Below are 18,949 nucleotides of genomic sequence, written 5' to 3'. Positions count from 1 at the left end.
GCTGCACATTTTTAAGGCTTTTAATTTTTCTTTTTTTGAGTCAGAGTCTCACTCTTTTGCCCAGGATGGAGTGCAGTGTCACGCTCACGGCCACCGCAGCCTTGACCTGCTGGACCCAGGTGATCCTTCCACTTCAGCCTTCCAAGTAGCTGGAACCACACCGGGCTTATTTTTTTTTTTTTTTTTTTTAGTTGAAGTCTCACTCTGTCACCCAGACTGGAGTACAGTGGCCACTCCCGGCCACCGCAGCCTCGACCTGCTGCGCTCCTGCGAAGTTGGAACTACAGGCGCACACTACCACGCCCGGTTAATTTTTTTTTAATTTATTGTAGAGATGAGGTCTCGCCAAGTTGCCCGGGTGGGTCTCAAACCCACGGGCTCGGGCAAACCATTCACCTCGGCCTCCCAAAGCGCTGGGATTACAGGCTGAGCCACCAAGCCCGGCCAAATTTTTTATTTTTTGTAGAAACAAGGTCTCTCACCATGTTACTCAGGCTGGTCTGGAACTCCTGAGCTCAGGCAATCCTCTTGCCTCCGCCTCCCAAAGTGCTGGGATTATAGGTTGAACCACCATGCCTGGCTGGTTCATAATTTTTAAACACATGTAATAGCTGTTGAATTAGTAACAGCATTAAGCAATTCTATACAAATTTTCCTTTGGTGTTGGCTTGTTGTGTACTTGGTACTCTGTGGGCTCTTTTACATTATTTATGTATTTATGTATGTATTTATGTATTTATTCATTCATTCATTCATTCATTCATTTATTTATTTTGAGTTGGAATCTCACTCAGTCGCCCAGACTGGAATGCAGTGGCCGCTCCCAACCACCGCAGCCTCGGCCTGCTGGGCTCCGGCGATCCTTCCGCCTCAGCCTTCCGAGTAGCCAGAATTACAGGCATGCGCTACCACGCCCGGCTGATTTTTTGATTTATTGTAGAGATGAGGTCTCGCTGCCCAGGCGGGTCTCGAACCCGCGGGCTCAGGCAATCCACTCACCTCAGCCTCCCAAAGGCGCGGGATTACAGGCTGAGCCACCGAGCCCGGCTGATTATTTATTTTAATGGGCAAACCAATTCTCCAAAGTAGGAGATGTTCTTCCCATTTCGTAAGGAAAGACACAAAGGCTCTGAGAGGTGAAGTGACATGTCCAAGGTTACATAATGCTGAGAAGGTTACATAGAACTGGGAGGACAACCTCAAACTGGCTCCAAAGTCAACGCTATAGTTAAATAATTTTGAATAGAATATGAGAAGGTTTCTTGAAGGAGAGGGACCCTGAGCTGGGCCTTATGGGTGGACAGAATGACATCAGGAAGAGTAAGGGTTGGGGAAGGCCATCCCACAAAGTCCAGATTCTGAGCAAAGGTCATCAGCAGATTTCTTTTTTTTTTTTTTTTTTTGAGTCGGAGTCTCACTCTGTCGCCCAGACTGGAGTGCAGTGGCCGCTTCCGGCCACCGCAGCCTCGAGCCGCTGGGCTCCGGCGATCCTTCCGCCTCAGCCTTCCGAGTAGCCGGAACTACAGGCGCGCGCCGCCACACCCGGCTGATTTTTTGATGTATTGTAGAGATGAGGTCTCGCTGCCCAGGCGGGTCTCGAACCCGCGGGCTCAGGCCATCCACTCACCTCAGCCTCCCAAAGGCGCGGGATTACAGGCTGAGCCACCGAGCCCAGCTAGGAGATTTCTTAAAGCTCAAGGTTTGTAGGGCAAAGAGATTGCCCTGCAAACCTTGGGAGAGTGGGGAGCGGGCCCAGCTCTCGTAGTCCCGCCCTCGCCCGCCTGACACGGCACTGCGGGGTCGAGGCCCCGCCCAGTCCATCCCCTTCTCCGTTTGTGGCGATGGCTATCAACCGCCACGGTCCAATTCGGGCCCCGCCCCTGTCTTCCGGGTTCGATTCCTCACTTCCCGCCGGGCCCAGGCTCAGGCCCCACCTCCGTCAGGTTTGGAGCAACCCAACCGAACCTCTAGGGCTCTGCTCCGCCCTGTGCCACGCCCCTTCTCCGACTGGTGCAATCAGAACCATCTCTGCGTCTCTCCGGCCCTGCCCCTGCCTGGTCCGAGCCGTCCTTCTCCCGCTACGATCAAGCCCTAGCCACGCCCCCTCCCTCATTTGGCCCTTCAGGCTGGTCCTGCCGGCCCCGCCCCCGGCCCCGCCCCGTGGCTCTGCCCCCCGCGCGCTCAGCCTGGCGCGCTGAGCTGCAGCCATGGCGGTCACCGCCGAGGGCGCCCGCAGGAAGGAGCGCGTCCTCTGCTTATTTGACGTGGACGGAACCCTCACGCCGGCTCGGCAGGTAGGACCCTGACGTTGGGAAGAAAGCTCCCGACGGGAGGATCACGCAGACACACCGAGGCTGAGTGTGGGGCCTGCAGAAGCGTGACCGCGGACACCTGGAACCGAGTGTGGGATGCAGCGGTACCCACCTGACCTTCCGGGGCCACTTCACTGGGAGTGATGGGGTCCCGGGCCCCCACGTCGCAGCTCCCTGGATGTCCGCGCCCACCTTCTGCCTGGGAGTGTTGGGATGGGTCCAATTCTGGAGGGAAGAGGCTGCGAGCGGCGACTTAGCTCTTTCCCCCAGAGGCTTCCACACGGTGAGGCTTGGCTCCAGGCAGCACCCGCCTTCCCAATCGGTGCTCCCACCCGAGTTCACCCCTAGAACGCACCAGACGTCCGAGCTGGCTTCTGAACCAGGGTTCTAGGCGGACACCCAAGCGTCAGTCACCGTCTTGTGGGCGGCAAGGGTCTCGGATCCATCCCATCCCGTCCTTTGCAGGCCTGGGTCTGGATCTCATTTCTCAAGCCCCTCAACCATTTTACCTTCTTCCCCTAGTTGTGGAGGGAAAGAGGGTTTCTTTTCCCGTGAGTTTATGGGCTCTGTCCACCGGGTGGTGAGAAGGTTCCAGGCCTAGTAAGTTTACAATGAGGACATTGAGGCATAATGAGGGTGGGAGTGTAGTTTTCCTCCTAAGGCATCCCATGGTGTTTACGCTCCATCCTCTGCTCAGTTTTTCAGCCTGGTTAAGTCCCCAGATCCCCCCTCATCAGCTTGATGCATGAATAAGCAAGCTCCATTCATGCTTACCCTATGGGTATTCCACCCTCTAGTCTGGGGGCCACAAGGATCAACTGAGGGATCTCCTAGAGCACTGAAGCATGGGTTATTGGGAAGAGGCAGATGAGAATCCTAAGGTCTTAGCCTCCTAAGTCCTGAATGCCCCTCCCCTTCCCCTATGGTGGAGTCCTGGCTTGAGTCCTGGAGGCTCAGGGAGGGATCAGGCTTCCCCATCTTCCTGCAGGGGTGTATCAGGGAAGAAGATGGCAGAACTGGATAGAGGGTGGCAGAGCATAAGTCCAGTCCCAGCACTTCCTTCTGACCCTTTGCTTCACTGACATAACAGCCTGAGCAAGAAATGCATGTTGTCTATGGGCCACGCCCTGTGCTTAGTGATTTTCAAAAGTTAATTTTTAATTATATGCATACTCATGAGAACAGTCCTTGTAAAGAATGAAAACATAACAGAGAAGGGTAAAGTTCCTTCTGACCATGCCAGGATCTCAGGCCTGGCCCCCTCCCTGAAGTAATGTGGTTGCCAGTGTGGCGTAGCTTCCTTCCAGACCTTTATCTGGATTTGTTTGCACAGAGAAAATATTAAGCATTGTTTCGTGAGGCTTTTTTGTTGTTCTTTGGCTCCTCAAGAGTCAACTTGATTGTGAGGCTATTTTTAGTTAAGTGGCATTATAGCATGTCTTGGGACCCTGCCATGTTGGAAGCACATTTGCCTTATTCTGTGTAACCACAGTATAGTATTTCAGAATAGATATGTTCCATTCTCTGACAAGCATGTAAGAAGTTTGCCATTTTTTGCTGTTATAAACCATACTCTAATGACCCTCCATATACACCTGGGTAAGAAAAGTGGAAATTCTAGATGACGGGGCACTTGAATTTTTTTTTTAAGTAGGAGTCTTACCAGGCTAGAGTACAGTGGCGCGTTCCTGGCCACCGCAACCTTGAGCTGCTGGGCTCAGATGATCCTTCCGCCTCAGCTTTCCAAGTAACTGGAACTACAGGCACGGACCACCACACCTGGTTAATTTTTTTATTTATTGTAGAGTGAGGTCTCGCCAAGTTGCCCAGGCTGATCGCGAACCCATGGGCTCAGGCAATCCTCAGCCTCCCAAAGTACTGATGTTATAGGTATGAGCCACTGCACCCAGCCTGGCACTTGCATTTTAAGATTTATTTGATTTTTTTGGAAATGGGGTCTTGCTGTGTTGCTCAGGCTGCCCTTGAACTCCTGAGTTCAAGTGATCCTCCTTAGCCTTCAAGTAGCTGGCACACTTGCCACTTAATCTTTTCAAATTAACCGTCAAAGTGGCTTTACTAATTTACATTCTCATCAACAGCATTTGAAAGTGCCTGGGTTTTTAATAAATCATAATTTTATTTTTTAAATTCTATTTTGTCAGCCGGGCGTGGTGGCTCATGCCTATAATCCCAGTATGTTGGGGGGCCGAGCCAGGAGGATTATTTGAGCCCAGAAGTTAAAGACCAGCCTGGACAATATAGTAAGACCTTGTCTCTACAAAAAAGTCAAAACATTAGATGGGCATGGTGGTGCGTGCTTGCAGTTCTAGCTACTTGGGAGGCTGAGGTGGGAGGATTGCTTGAGTCCAGTTTGAGGCTGCAATGAGCTGTGATTGTGCCACTGCCCTCCAGTCTGGATGACAGAATGAGACCTCAACTCAAAAAAACCAATTCTGTTTTATGGAAAATTTTCCATCTTTCAAATCTCAGACCTGTATGAGACCAAGTGCATATAATTTCCCAGTGTAGATCCAGGTCCAGGTAGAATGTGGGATCTGTGTGTTCTGAGCACTGAGTGACGGCTAAGTGGTGGTCCCAGACATGCTGACACCCAGAATCCTGTGCTTCCTCCATCCCCCACAGAAAATTGACCCCGAGGTGGCCGCCTTCCTGCAGAAGCTTCGAAGTAGAGTACAGATCGGTGTGGTGGGTGGCTCCGACTACTCTAAGATTGCTGAGCAGCTGGGTGACGGGGATGAAGGTAGGAGTGGGGAATGGGGTTGGAGGAATGGGGTTGGAGTTCAGGAAATCTCTCACAACTCCAAAGACCCAGTCCTGTATCAGTGGAACAGACAGAGTAGAGAGGGAGGAGCCAGATGGTTTCCTGGCTGATTTAAAAAAACATTTAAGCCGGGCTCGGTGGCTCAGCCTGTAATCCCGCACTTTGGGAGGCTAAGGTGAGTGGATTGCCTGAGCCCGCGGGTTCGAGACCCGCCTGGGCAACTTGGCAAGACCTCATCTCTACAATAAATCAAAAAATTAGCCGGGCATGGTATTGTGCGCCTGTAGTTCCAGTTACTTGGAAGGCTGAGGCGGAAGGATCACCGGAGCCCAGCAGGTCAAGGCTGCAGGGGTTGGGAGTGGCCACTGCACTCCAGTCTGGGCGATAGAGTGAAACTCCAACTCAAAAAAAAAAATTAAAAACAGGCCGGGCTCGGTGTCTCAGTCTGTAATCCCAGCACTTTGCGTGGCCAGGGTGAGTGGATTGCCTGAGCCCATGGGGTCAAGACCACCCCGGGCAACTTGGTGAGACCTCGTCTCTACAATAAATAAATAAAAAATTAGCCAGGCGTGGTAGTGCATGCCTATGGTTCTGGCTACTTGAAAGGCTGAGACAGAAGGATTGCCGGAGCCTAGCAGGTCGATTCCGGGGAGGCCGTGAGTGTGTCACTGCACTCCAACCTGGGTGACAGAGTGAGATTCCAACTTAAAAAAAAAAAATTAGCCGGGCTCAGTGGCTCAGCCTGTAATCCCGCGCCTTTGGGAGGCTGAGGTGAGTGGATTGCCTGAGCCCACGGGTTCAAGACCCGCCTGGGCAGCGAGACCTCATCTCTACAATAAATCAAAAAGAAAATCAGCTGGGCGTGGTAGCTCATGCCTGTAATTCCGGCTACTCGGAAGGCTGAGGCGGAAGGATCGCGGGAGCGGCCACTGCACTCCAGTCTGGGTGACAGAGTGAGACTCCAACTCAATTTAGTGGTCAGGTGCAGTGGCTTATGCCTATAATCCCAGCACTTTGGGAGGCAGAGGGAGAGGATTTCCTGTGTCCAGGGGTTCAAGACCAGCCTGGGCAACTTGGCAAGACCTCATCTCTACAATAAATAAAAAAATTAGTGGGCACAGTGGCTCATGCCAGTAGTTCCAGCTACTTGGAAGGCTGAGGTGGAAGGATCACCTGAGCCCAGCAGGCTGATGCTGCGGTGGCTATGAGCATGCCACTGCACTCCAGCTTGGGCAACAGAGTGAAACTCCTACTCAAAAACAACAAAACCAGCCAGGCTCTGTGGCTCAGCCTGTAATCCCGTGCCTTGGGAGGCTGAGGTGAGTGGATTGCCTGAGCCTGCGGGTTCGAGACCCGCCTGGGCAACTTGGTGAGACCTCATCTCTACAATAAATAAAAAAATTAACCGAACGTGGTAGCTCGCGCCTGTAGTTCCAGCTGCTTGGAAGGCTGAGGCGGAAGGATCGCCAGAGCAGAGCAGGTCGAGGCTGTGATGGCCGAGAGCGGCCATTGCACTCCAGTCTGGGCAACAGAGTGAGACTCCAACTCCAACTCCAAAAAAAAAAAAAACCTTTAGTGAACACCTGCTACTACCAGGCATTGTGCTAGGCTCTAGAGAATCAGCTGGGAACAAAGCAGGAAGAATCCTCCCCATATTTACTTTACATTCTCATTTCTTCTTGCTGAGTCTTGATTTCCTCATCTTAAAATGGGCATAATAATGGCTACCACATGTTGAAAATGACCACGTGTTAGCCAGGTGGTGTGTGCCCGTAGTCCTAGCTACTTGGAAGTCTGAGGCAGAAGGATTGCCTGAGCCTAGCAGATCAAGGATGCGGTAGCCATGATCATGCTGCTGCACTCCAGCATCCCATTTAACAAAGGAAGACTCTGAAGTTATTCAGGAAATTGTTTGGCCCTCAGAGCCCCTGGTCTTGGCTCAGTCAAAGCAGGTGCTTCTAGCTCCTCAAACAAGAAACTCCCTTGAATTCTCCCTTTCCCCCACCCCTTGTTCATTCCATCAGCAAACCCAAAAATATCTCCCCATTCTTTCTGTGTCTCCATCTCCACCACCCCATCATAGTCCAGGTGATCATATACCACCCAAACCCTGCAACAGCCTCCTGGTTGTGCTCCCTGCGCTCCTTTCCATCCCCGTCCCACCCACTCCAGCTGCTTCTTGTGGCTGCCAGAGCTGAAAACTCGTACTCCCCCAGGCAACCAGCCTTGGGAACACAGAGCGACGGAAGCTGTAAAATGGAAGAAAGCCCCTATACAGAGATGTGGGAGCGCAAAGCAGAATTGACGCCCTCTGCTGGGGAGTCCTGGAAGGCTAACCCAGGAGGGAGCTGGATCTCGAGAATGAGAGGAGGGGGAAGCCAGAGGAAGGGCATTCCAGGCAGAAGGACCTGCATGTCTGCATGTGAGCAAAGCCCTAGAAAATGTGACTGACTTGTTTGGAAGAAAACAAAGCTAAGGAGGGAGAAGCTGAGGCTGGAGAAGGTCACAGCCTCAGAATGTAACAAATGGCCTTTGAATGCCAAGCCAAGGATGTGGACTTCATTTTTCTGTTTACCTGCCTTGGGGTAACAATGAGACCTGGTCTCACGCTCTCTCTTTCTCCCCTGGCCTCTATGTGGCCCCGAAGTTATCGAGAAGTTTGATTATGTGTTTGCGGAGAACGGGACTGTGCAGTATAAGCATGGACGACTACTCTCCAAACAGGTCAGTGCCTCTCAGGCTTAGCCAGGGCCACCCTGCTTTCCCACAGAGGGACATTCCAAGGGTGCCTTCTGTCCCGGGCTGGGGGAGATACGTTGTACACATCCTGGGGTCGGGCAGCCCTGGCCACACTTAGAGCACTGTGTTCCTTGCCCAGACCATCCAGAACCACCTGGGAGAAGAGCTCCTGCAGGACTTGATCAACTTCTGCCTCAGTTACATGGCCCTGCTCAGGCTGCCCAAGAAGCGGTGAGTCCCAGCAGCCTGGTCTCCAGAATCTGTTCTCCAGAACTTGAGGGAGGAAAAGTGTGGGTCTCAGACCCCTGACTTCGTGGGGGGTATATTCTCTGGGGCTGTGGCTTCAGGTGGGCTGATGTGAATTTGGGGTCATTCTTATTCTGTCTGGCTCTCACCCTTCCTTACCCCATTCCATCACACCAGTGGAACCTTCATCGAGTTCCGGAATGGCATGCTGAACATCTCGCCCATCGGCCGGAGCTGCACCCTGGAGGAACGGATCGAGTTCTCTGAACTGGACAAGGTGCCATCAGCTGTGCAACCTTAGGCCTCAGTCACTCAAACTGAGTCTTTATTTTCTCATCAGTGAGATGGGTTGGAGGAGAGGTCTTCTGATTCAACCGCTACCCTTTTGGGCATGTACCCAAAATGGCAGATGTGCCCCTTGGGATTTGGCTCTTTTATTTATTTATTTTTATTTATCAAGTTTTTTTTTGAGTTGGGTTCTCCATATGTTAGCCCAGGCTGGAGGGCAGTGGTGTGATCATGGCTCATTGCAGCCTTGACTTCCTGGGCTCAAACAATCCTCTTACTTGATCTTCCTGAGTAGCTGGGACTACAGGTGCATGCCACTATACCCAGCTCCTTTTTTGATTTTTTGCAGAGACAAGGTCTTACTATGTTGCCTAGGCTGGTCTCAAACTCCTGGGCTCAAGCAGTCCTCTCACCTTGGCCTCCCAAAGTGCTGAGATTAGAGGTGTGAGCCACCACACGCTGTCAGGATTTGGCTCTTGTTCACTCTCTTCTAGTATTGGAGGGGCGTGAACATTCCTGATCTGTGTGCCCTATACTGGCCCAGATCCCGTATAAATGCTCTACTCTCCTTCGGTCCTTCAGAACCCTGAGGGAAGGATGAGTAGTCCCCTTCTTACATGAGGACACTGAGGCCAGAGGGTAAGTGACCAGCTCAAGGTCCCAATGCCAGTCCCTCCTAGACTTGGCATGTGGGGCTATCCAGTGACCAGCCTGGTTCTCTAGAGAGGGGAGGTGTATCTACCTTAGGCCACATGGAAACATCTTTTCAGAGCTTTCAGGGCCACATGGAAACATCTTTTCAGCCCTTAGCTATAGTCCTGGGCCCACAGAATGGCCTCTGGTGGGGACTTTGGCTTCTCTGGGGCCCACCCAGCTGCTGAATAGGCAAGGCCAAGACTGGCAGGGGTTTTGCATCCCTAATTTCTTTTCCATGAGACTGAAGCAGGCAAGGGTCATTCATTACCTCTTCATCTTTTAGTCTAGGAAATAGGCTCAGAGCAGTCAGGTGACTTGCCCATAGTCACACAGCTGTGCAGCACAGCAGCCAAGACTGGCTACCCACCTTCAGATCTCATGTCCTCCCTGGACACTTCTCCTGGCACCAAACTGCTGGCCACTGTCTGCCTCTCCATTCCAGTCCAACCCAGCTCTGAGTAAAGGGCAGCACTCATCACCTCATCTCCCATGCTCCAAAATCCTCAGTGGTTCCTGGTTCCTCAAGATGTGTCCAAATTTCCCAGCCTGGTCTCAAGGTCCTCTGTAAGCTGAATGTCCTGCCAAGCTCCTTCTGCTGCTTCAGCCAGATGGGGACTTTCAGCTCTGTGCCTTTGCCACAGCAGTGTATGCTGAGTGACCCGTTTGCTCCCATTAGCACAGCAGCCAAGACATCTGGTTGGGCTGGTTTACATGTTCAGCTGCCTTCTGGGCCTGCCATGGCTGTTCCCCACTGTGGCCCCAACAGGGTCAGGCCCAGAGGGATTATCAAGCTGGTGTCCCCTTACTCCCTGTTTGTAAAGCGGCTGCCAGAGTTCCAAGGTCCTGCTCAGAGGGATGGGGCCAGGACCGTATGGACACTGCTGAATGCCCCAGCCTAGCCCAGGTCATTGCATGCTCGGTGCTATGGCCACACCTTGCCCCCTAATGACCTCTCTGAGTGCCTGCTGCACGGACTCACAGGTCTTCTCCTGCTCTTAGCTCCTCACACTAATTGCTGGTGTCCAAGCCATGGTTTGCTGTGTTAACCAGGCAGAGCTGACAGAATTGAGCCCTGCCCTGAGGTGGACACTGACTTGGGACTCAGATGGTCCCCTCCCCTCGACCTTCCTCCTCATGCCTCTGCTCCAAGGTCTCCTTCAGAATACCCAACTCACACCCCATTGGCAGGGATTTGGCACTGATTTCAAAGTCAGACCTGAGTTTAGGCTGTGGCTCTGCCACTAAGGCTAGGTGACTGACCAAGGCACAAGTCTCAGTTTCCTCATCTGCACAGTGGGGTTCATACCCAACTGGAAGACTGAGCTCACATGGACTGTGTGCCCAGCACAGGCCTGGCATGCTGCAGACCCTCTGAGCTCAATCTGCTCCCTCCCTTCTGCAGAAGGAGAAGATCCGGGAGAAGTTTGTGGAAGCCCTGAAAACAGAATTTGCCGGCAAAGGGCTGAGGTTCTCTCGAGGTATGTCTACCTTGCAGGGGGCCTGGGAGGCCTGGCACATGGCCACCCTCACACTGCTCTCCTCTCCCAAGACCAGGCTATGGCCCAGTGGCTGCAGAAACCCCTCCTGCTCCTCAGCACAACAAGGGCTCAATATATACTACCCACCCCAGCTCCCCCTCCCCCAGTCTTTCCCACCTCAGCACTAAACACCCTGCACCCACCCAGTTCCTCAGGTCCAAAACCCAAGCATCTCCCTTGAGTTCTGTCTGTCACCCCTTCCCAAGTCCAGTCTGCTGTCAAATCCCAGGGCCTATGTCCAGAATGCTTCTGGAGTCTGACCGCCACTCACCTCTGCTGCCAGTAGCTCATCCCAGGCTCCAGCTGACCCAGAAGCAGCCGAACCCTCGTCTGCCACCTCGCCCCCTTTCCCAATGGCCAGAGGGGAGCCCAGCCGCATAGGGGTCAGTTGGAGCCTGGGTCATGACTTGCCTCTGCTCAAAGCCCTCAAGGCTCTTCCTCACTCTCCCAATAAAGCCCCGGACCCTCACAGGAGCCATTGCCCTGCCTCTCCCAGCATTCTCTGTTCCTGGATACTCCTCCCCTTCCCTGCCTTGGGGCAGTACTTTATTCCCCAGCCATCCCTACTCTGGGTCGGGTCCTCAGAGGTCTCCCCTGAGTGAGCTTCCCTCCTCCCTTGGGGGATCTTATTTGTTCATCTGTTCTCCCACCTTGAAAGGTAACGATATGAGGATCCTGCGTCTGTCCTGTGCCCTGTGCCTGGCATTAAGTAGGCACTCAAGTGTTGTTGAGTGAATGAACAAGGGGCCCTGCCCAAGTGTGCCCCAAGCAGCCCTTCTGCTAGCCTTGTCTGCCCCTCCCAGGAGGGAATCACAGCCCCTACCCGCTCCCACAGGAGGCATGATCAGCTTTGACGTCTTCCCTGAGGGCTGGGACAAGCGCTACTGCCTGGACAGCCTGGACCAGGACAGCTTCGATACCATCCACTTCTTTGGAAATGAGACCAGCCCTGTGAGTGCGACCCAGGCCAGGTTTTCCCTAACCCAAATTACCTGCAATCGAAGCCAGGACTCAGGGCAACAGAACTGACCTCTCGCGGGGCTCCTGGAGAAGTCATTGCTCACCAGCGCCATTACACAGATTGGAATGCTGGGGCCCAGAGAGGGCTGGACACTTGTTCCAAGTCACACAGCAAGTCAGGGCAGGTCTGGTGAGGGCTGAGATGGGCTTCCTGGTTCTGAGGGGGCAGGAGCAGGGTCAGGTCTGTAAGAGCCAGTGTTGGGAGGGGCATTTATGCCAGGCTGGCTGCTGGGTCCTTCCCTGAGATCATTTTCCAGGTTCCACCTAAACATGCCTTCTCTGCCCCTTTGCTGTGTACAGGGTGGGAATGACTTTGAGATCTTTGCTGACCCCCGGACTGTTGGCCACAGTGTGGTCTCCCCTCAGGACACAGTGCAGCGGTGCCGAGAGATTTTCTTCCCAGAGACAGCTCATGAGGCGTGACTGGGGCATACACCTGTGCATTGTGACTTCCAAAGGGAGATCCTGGGGTTGGGTGTGTGCCAGGGCCCCTCCTCTGGCCCAGGACGCCTGCCTTGTTTACCTGCTGCAAGGCCCACCCAGACGGAGCCAGGGTCTATGTGGATGACTGCCCAACCAGTCAGTTGCTGATGGGACTGGCTCCTAGGGCCCAGAATGTTCCCCGTCCTCTACCAAATGGCTCTGGCTACAGCTGCTGCTTGTATTTCTGAACAGAACAGGTTTCTATCTTCCAGGAGGAGGGGTGTACAAGTGTCAGTATGAGATGTAGCCCGCCCTGCCTTCCTGCCCCAGATGGGGTGGGGTGCAGTGGAGGAGGTGCACATTTTAGAGAACTTTATGTCACAGATATTAAAGTTCCCAGAACAAGATATGGTGTCAGTTGTGTCTGAATTGGCTCCAGTCATGAAGTTACAGCCACCATTTTGCAGATGAGGAGACAGGCACAGAGGGGCTCAGGTCCCACAGAAAGAAAGGAGGAGGCATTGAAGCCCCAAAGAAGAGCTGGTTTGGTATATCCACCTCTAGCCCCTTCCCCAAGGACCAGGACAGACAGAAGCAGATCTGGGCCATGGTGGGTCACAGTTGAGGGTTTATTGCCAGTGTTAGGAAGGATGGGGGGGTCTGGGTGGCTGGGGGGTCTTGAGAAGATTTCTGACTGGACACTGCAGGGCCCATGAGTGGGGAGGAGAGCTGCTGCCCCCTGCCACCCAGGTAGCCCCAGGGCTGATGCCATCACATCCTGCCTGCTGACAGGTGCCTAAAAGGGGGGCTTCCTCACAGGAGGGAAGGCTTGAGGTCCCCAGGAGGCAGCCTGTACTGACAAGCCTTCTGCCAAGGGACCAGGGGCCCTTGTTCCCAGGGGACGGGTCTTTTTGGAAATAGCCTAGCTCAGAGTGGGGCACCAGACAGGCTGGGCTCTCTCCAGTTTTGGGGAACTGACCAGCATGCCTCAGCAGCTCTGGGCTCCCAGCCTCTAGGTGGGCACTGCAGGCAGGGGTGAGATGAGACACCCCAGCAGATCTCACCCTGGGGTCTTGAGGCACCTGTAAGGCCAGACATCCTCCTAGACAGTCACTGACCCTCTTATCCTGGGCATTTGAGCCCCAGTTTTATTCACAGACTGGGTCTTATAAGAGTCACCATTCCTGACAGGGGCTCCCTTGAACCTGTTGCCCCATTCCTCCCCCATCAGGTGATGTGCTCTCTAGACAGGACTATGGTGGACGGGGTGGGAGATGAATGCAGGTAAGACCCTCCTTCCCAGACCAGGCCACTCTGTTCCTCTGTTCCTGCCCAAGAGTGAATGCACACACACACACACACACACACACACACACACACACACCTGCACATACACACATCTTGGCCCTAAAGGGATTCCAGGTGACATGGACAGCCACAACTTAGCAACTGGTCTGTCAGGAGCCAGTGGCTTTGGGAAGAGGGTCTGGCCTGGTGGTTGCAGGGCTGGAGGTCTCCCAGGCTGAGGGCCATCCTTGGTGCCCCGGCCTGGCCCTGCCTGAGGGATGTGTCCGTCCATCGCGGCATCCTCATCAGCCGTCATGGCCAGGCATGGTGCAGAGCATCAGGTTTGTGCATCAGACTAAAGGGGACAGCTCCACCCAAGCTGGGGAGATGGATCCCCCACCCTCTGCTGACCCTCACCTCCTCGGGGGGGTGGGGAGGCAGCTCAGCTCAGCACAGCCCAGGGGAGGGGGCACAGGGCCGTTCCTAGGCTGAGGAGGAGAGACTGACTGGCAAAACAGGAGCCCCAAAGCCCCCTTCCACCCTCAAGCCCCTCTTTCCTGCCTCTCCAGTGCACTGAGGGAGAGGAGAGCAGGAAGGAAGGCTGGCCGTGGCCTTGAAAAGGGACTGTGTGCCTCCATGTTGTGTCCTTGTCCCCTGCCAGAGGCTGGGAGGCTCCCATAAAGCACTCACTGGCCTGGCTTCTGAGGGAAAGAGTCCAGGCCATGGTGGGAGGCCCCATGGGTGGGAGATCCCACAGTGGGAGACATGAGTAGCACAGCAGAGTCTGGCCCCAGGCCAGGGCCTAGCAGAGGAGGACTCAGGAGCAGAGGCAAGGGGCAAGCCTATAGGTGGGGGGAGGGACCCACTGGCTCCCTTTGAGCCTGATGTAAGCTCTCAGAGGCCCAGTAAACGTGGGGGCAGGTGGGCAGGAGGGCGAGCAGGTCCTGTGTCTTTGGCAGGGAGGGGAGGAAAGAGAGGCAGTGGACAGCAGAGAAACCAGGTCTGATGGCCTCGCCCTCCGACCAGCTTCTGGCCAGCCCACGTGGCAGTCATGGGTCATGGGTGGGTGGAGGCACACACTCATGGCCACAAGCACGGACAGACAGACAGACGTGCACACTGAGGCCACCTGGGAGACTGGTCAGCCAGGGCAGTGAGGGCGTGGAACCGGCTGCTGCCCGTCATCCACCCTGTGTGGTTCCCTGCCCCCCAGCAAACTGGCATGTGAATCACCCAGTCTAGGAGCCCACGACCTGGCCAGACCACGTCTCATGGGGAGCGTGGGGGGCCAGCTGGGTGAGCACCACCTCCACAGCCTGGAACTTCTGGTTCTTGGGCGGGATGGGGCACATCTTGTAGGTCACCTCGTCGCCCTCCATCGGCACGTACTCCCCCTCGATGCTGGTGGGCAGGAGATAGGGGTGAGCCCAGCAGTGGGGTCCACCCCTCAGACAGCCCTGTGCCTAGGGGGCAGCCTGGTCCAAGCTAGGCTGGAGGTCTGGACCAGCCTTGCTTCTCAGAGCCCCTGCTCTCTAATCTGAAAGACGGGAATTATAATCAGGACCTTCTTTCTGTGAAAGGACACGGAGAGGTCTCTGAGGCTTTCAGAAGCTCAGTAACCTCCCCAGGTCATCCTGGAATTAGAAGTGGGTGGGGCCTGGCCTAGACTCTCTTCTCCACCTCTTTGCCTCCTCCACCTAAAAGAAACTTCCAGGCCAAGAGATTCAGGACTGGTTCAACCCTCTCAGGCCCCTGTGTACCAGAACAGGATCCCAGGGGCCCAGCAGGTGGCTTCCAGGAGTTTTGGGGTCTGCATGCCCCCTCCCCTCACTCCAGACCTCATCTGCCCACACACCCTCAGCCCCTACTGAGAGGAAGGGAAGATGTCAGGAATGCAGACCTCAGCCAGCATAGGAGGAGACCTGGGGAGGTGTTTTTTGAGGAACTGTTGGGGACACCAGGGCAGGGGCCCAGCTGAGAACAGGGAGGTGAAAGGAACTCACTCAGATACATGTACGAAGATGTCCTCGGACCCGTTCTCCGGGGTGATGAAGCCATGGCCCTGTGAGCGTGAGAACTGCTTACAGACTCCCTTGAAAACGGGGCCAGCCGAGGCACGGGCTGTCCTGGAGATAGGGTAGGGGGATTGGAGTCATGGCCTGGGGAGCCCCCTCCCTGGACCCTCACAGTCTTCCTGAGCCCTGCCTGCTGAGCCTGCCTCAGGCCTGCAAGAAACCCGTGGCGGGCCAGAAACCCCACAGGTATATTCACTCAGGTCTCACATTATCCCCATTCGACAGGTAAGGAGACTGAGGCCTAGAGAGGGGAACAGCCCCTCTCTAGAATAGAGAATAGCACAGCGAGTGGGACTTCAGACTCCCAGACAGCACCCCACCCTCTTCATGGCACCCTCCCCTCCTGGGGTTGTTTGAGCTTAAATGGATTCCTGTTATGTGATTTTTTTTTTTTTTTGAGTTGGAGTCTCACTCTGTCGCCCAGACTGGAGTGCAGTGGCCGTTCCCGGCCACCGCAGCCTCGACCTGCTGGGCTCCGGCGATCCTTCCACCTCAGCCTTCCGAGTAGCCGGAATTACAGGCACACGCTACCACGCCCGGCTTTTTTGATTTATTGTAGAAATGAGGTCTCGCCAAATTGCCCATGCGGGTCTCGAACCTGCAGGCTCAGGCAATTCACTCACCTCAGCCTCCCAAAGGCACGTGATTACAGGCTGAGCCACCGAGCCCGGCTCTGTTATGTGATTTCTGAGTAAAGATTATCCAGCATAGACTTGACTATCTCCCAAAATGGAGAGCTCACTGTTTCCTGAAGCAGCTCCATACTATTCACTCCTTAATTCAATCATCATTTACTAAACATCTTCTCTGTTCCTGGCCTTGGATCATTCTCAGAAGACAATCAGCACTGGCCATCAAAAGATTCTTTTGGCCAGATGTGGTGGCTCATGCACATGTAATTCTAGAACTTTGGGAGGCCAAGACAGGAGGATTGCTGGAGCACAGGAGTTCAAGGCCAGCCTAGGCAATATAGTACAACCCTGTCTCTACCAAAAAGAAAAAAAAGTAGCTGGGCATGGTGGCATGAGCCTATAGTTTCAGCTACTTGGGGCTGAGGTAGGAGGATCACCTGAGCCCAGAAGGTTGAGGCTGCTGTGAGCTGTGATTGCTGTGATCATGCCGTTGCACTCCAGCCTGGGCAACAGTGTGACTCCAACTCAAAAGAAAAAACTCTTTTGGCCAAGTCAACTCTGTCTACCTGTGGCTCCCGATCCCCACATAACCTCACTCAGTGACCTCTCCCAAAGGGCTTGTCTCTGTGCAGCCTGCCCACCCCTCTCCAAAGGTTAACTCATGTCTCAGTTTTTGCCCACTTGTGCCATCTGTCTGGAACCTCCCAACTCCCTTCTTCATTTGATACATCTTCCAAACCCAACTGGGACATCATCTCCCCTGATACCCCAGGATGGATTCTCATCCCTAACCTTGCTGGGAGGTCATGGATGGGGATGGTGGACAAATTCCCTCTGGACTGTTAGCAGTTTGTGGGCTGGGACTTTGTCTTATTAATCACTGAACCCATAGCCGGCGTGGTAGCGCGTGCCTGTAGTTCCAGCTACTCGGAAGGCAGAGGCGGAAGGATCGCCGGAGCCTAGCAGGTGGAGGCTGCGGTGGCCGGGAGCGGCCACTGCACTCCAGTCTGGGTGACAGGGTGAGACTCCAACTCAAAAAAAAAAAACAAAAACAAAAACAAAAGATCACTGAACCCCTTGGTCAGGAGCTCAATAAATCTTTGTGGGATGGATGGATGGATAGATGGATGGATGGCGAAAAACTCTGCAGTTACTAGAACATTACAAACAGCTCCCCTGCCCTCAGTGAGGACACCAGGGATTGGAGGAGAATGGGGATGGGCAGCCAGGGGCTGAGTGAGCCCTGTCCTGGGGAAAGGTCATGAGCCTGAGTGAAGGGCAGGTACTCACGCCGAATACGTCCTGGTCCGTTTGGTGGGCAGAGGACTGGGCAGATCCCGAGATGAGACACCACCCCGTTCCCAGACCCTGCTGCCCTCCCGGTGGAAGGGGAAGGTGGGCCAGACAGGGGACTTGGGAGAGTGGAGCGGGGGCACAACCGGGGGCGACGTGGACTCGGAAGTCATGGTGGGGCCAGCAGGAGAGCCTGGTGGGCTCTGGGGCCCAGGGGCCGGTGGAGGGCTTGGGCGTCCTTGCGGGCAGGGCCCGGCCTGGCCCTGCTCTGCGGCCTCACCAGTCACAGGCTCCGTCTGAAAGAGGGAGAGAGGTACAGGTGAGTACAGCCCGGGGTGGATAGATCCTGGATCCTGGACACATGTCAGGAGGGCCAATCCTGCCTGTCACTCCTCACAACAGGACTTCAGGCAACCCACGGCCCCTCACTGGCTCAGTGTCCTTACCAGAAAGACAAACTGGTAAAACAACCCCTAAGTCCTTCCAGTTTCCAGTTCAATTCTCTTACCCCAGGGGCCGGGGAAGTGGCTGGGTAAGGTGGCCAATGATGGCCAGCAATATGGTTTGGCACAAAGGACAGCTATTTCAAATCCACAGACCTGGGTTCGGATCTCAGCTTTGTCACCTACAACTTGGTGACCTCAAGTAAGCCACCCAGTAGGTCCAACATGGTGGGTGAGAGTGTGGGTTCCAGACCCAAGCCTGGGTTTGAATCCTGGCTCCTCCGTCTACTTACTGCCTGCGTGGACTTGGTCAACACTCTTTTTTTTTCTGGTCAACATTCTTAACCTCTGACTCCATTACTTGCTCTGCAAAATGGGACTAGTGTCAGTTCTTGTTTCACAGAGATGTTACTGTGAGGACTAAGTGACTTTCCACATGTTCAGAGCAGGACAAGCATGTGGTGAGCCCTTGGGAACATAGGCTTTTTCCTTAGCCCCAGTTTCTGCCTCTCTAAAATGAGGATGATAATATGCAACACACAGGATGCCAAGGATTTAGTGACTTAGCTTGTGTGCAGCATCTAGATACCAGATACCCAAAACGTCGCTATTATCAATGCCGATTCACAGAAATCCCCAAGTCAACAGCTTAGCACCTAGATGGCCTTGAGAAATCCATCCTATATTTTTCTCTACCAAGGAAAAGAACATCATAATTCCCCCACCCATACAGCCCCCTACTCTTCCCCAAGGGTTGGGAAGAAATGCTGCAGTGGAACCCTGGGGAGGAATAGGAGGCCTGCCGCAGTGGAGCTAGGAAGGACCCCAAGACCAGGAGAGGTCCAGCTCTGTTACTTGTTAGCTGTTGACCTTGGGAAATACTTCTATTGATCTTGGTTTCCTCCTCGTACAATGGAGCGGATAAACCCTGCCTTACTCTTTCACAGGCTATGGTGAGGTTTGGCTGAACCTGGGTATATGAAGAAGCTCCTGTAGTCCATGGTCACATAAAAGTGGGGGTGGCCGGGCTTGGTGGCTCAGCCTGTAATCCTGCGCTTTGGGAGGCCGAGATGAGTGAATTGCCTGAGCCCACGGGTTTGAGACCTGTTGGGAGCCGGCCACGGAGGCCCACTGAGCATTAGGGATCAGGAAGGGCCATTGACCCCAAGACCACT

General features: G+C 54.3%; 2 protein-coding genes across 5 annotated transcripts in view; one reads left to right on the top strand and one right to left on the bottom strand.

Annotated features, from left to right (window-relative positions):
• Positions 1 to 2,169: 2,169 nt before the first annotated feature.
• Positions 2,170 to 12,451, top strand: PMM1 (phosphomannomutase 1). Of its 3 annotated transcripts, none has more exons than XM_008048444.1 (8): positions 2,170 to 2,294; positions 4,956 to 5,073; positions 7,742 to 7,818; positions 7,973 to 8,064; positions 8,257 to 8,356; positions 10,466 to 10,541; positions 11,437 to 11,552; positions 11,922 to 12,451. In XM_008048444.1, the coding sequence occupies exons 1-8, from the start codon at positions 2,208 to 2,210 to the stop codon at positions 12,042 to 12,044; spliced, it is 789 nt and encodes a 262-aa protein (XP_008046635.1). In that variant the 5' UTR covers positions 2,170 to 2,207; the 3' UTR covers positions 12,045 to 12,451. The 3 variants fall into 3 exon arrangements, with proteins under 3 accessions (XP_008046635.1, XP_021563389.1, XP_021563388.1); XM_021707714.1 differs by having other exon boundaries at positions 2,190 to 2,294; positions 7,982 to 8,064; XM_021707713.1 differs by having other exon boundaries at positions 2,190 to 2,294; positions 7,952 to 8,064.
• A 1,401-nt stretch (positions 12,452 to 13,852) lies between these two features.
• CSDC2 (cold shock domain containing C2) overlaps positions 13,853 to 18,949 on the bottom strand; it is a 15,464-nt gene continuing 10,367 nt past the window's right edge. Inside the window, exons 2-5 of one of the 2 annotated variants that reach the window (XR_002481379.1) lie at positions 17,329 to 17,627; positions 15,335 to 15,457; positions 14,428 to 14,732; positions 13,853 to 13,864 (exon numbers count right to left, since the gene is read on the bottom strand). Coding sequence is in view for 1 of the 2 variants with exons in the window: in XM_008048442.2 (XP_008046633.1) it covers positions 14,570 to 14,732; positions 15,335 to 15,457; positions 17,329 to 17,504 (462 nt within the window). In the remaining variant the exon portion in view is untranslated. Of the gene's footprint in view, positions 13,865 to 14,207; positions 14,733 to 15,334; positions 15,458 to 17,328; positions 17,628 to 18,949 lie in introns of those variants that run through there. The other variant, XM_008048442.2, reaches the window with a different exon arrangement.

The sequence above is a fragment of the Carlito syrichta genome, unplaced genomic scaffold, assembly GCF_000164805.1.
Source record: "Carlito syrichta isolate Samal-C Ts95f unplaced genomic scaffold, Tarsius_syrichta-2.0.1 Scaffold123485, whole genome shotgun sequence".
Taxonomy (NCBI): Eukaryota; Metazoa; Chordata; class Mammalia; order Primates; family Tarsiidae; genus Carlito; species Carlito syrichta.
The sequence above is the reverse complement of the archived record's forward strand: the minus strand, read 5'-3'. Positions and strand labels throughout refer to the sequence as shown.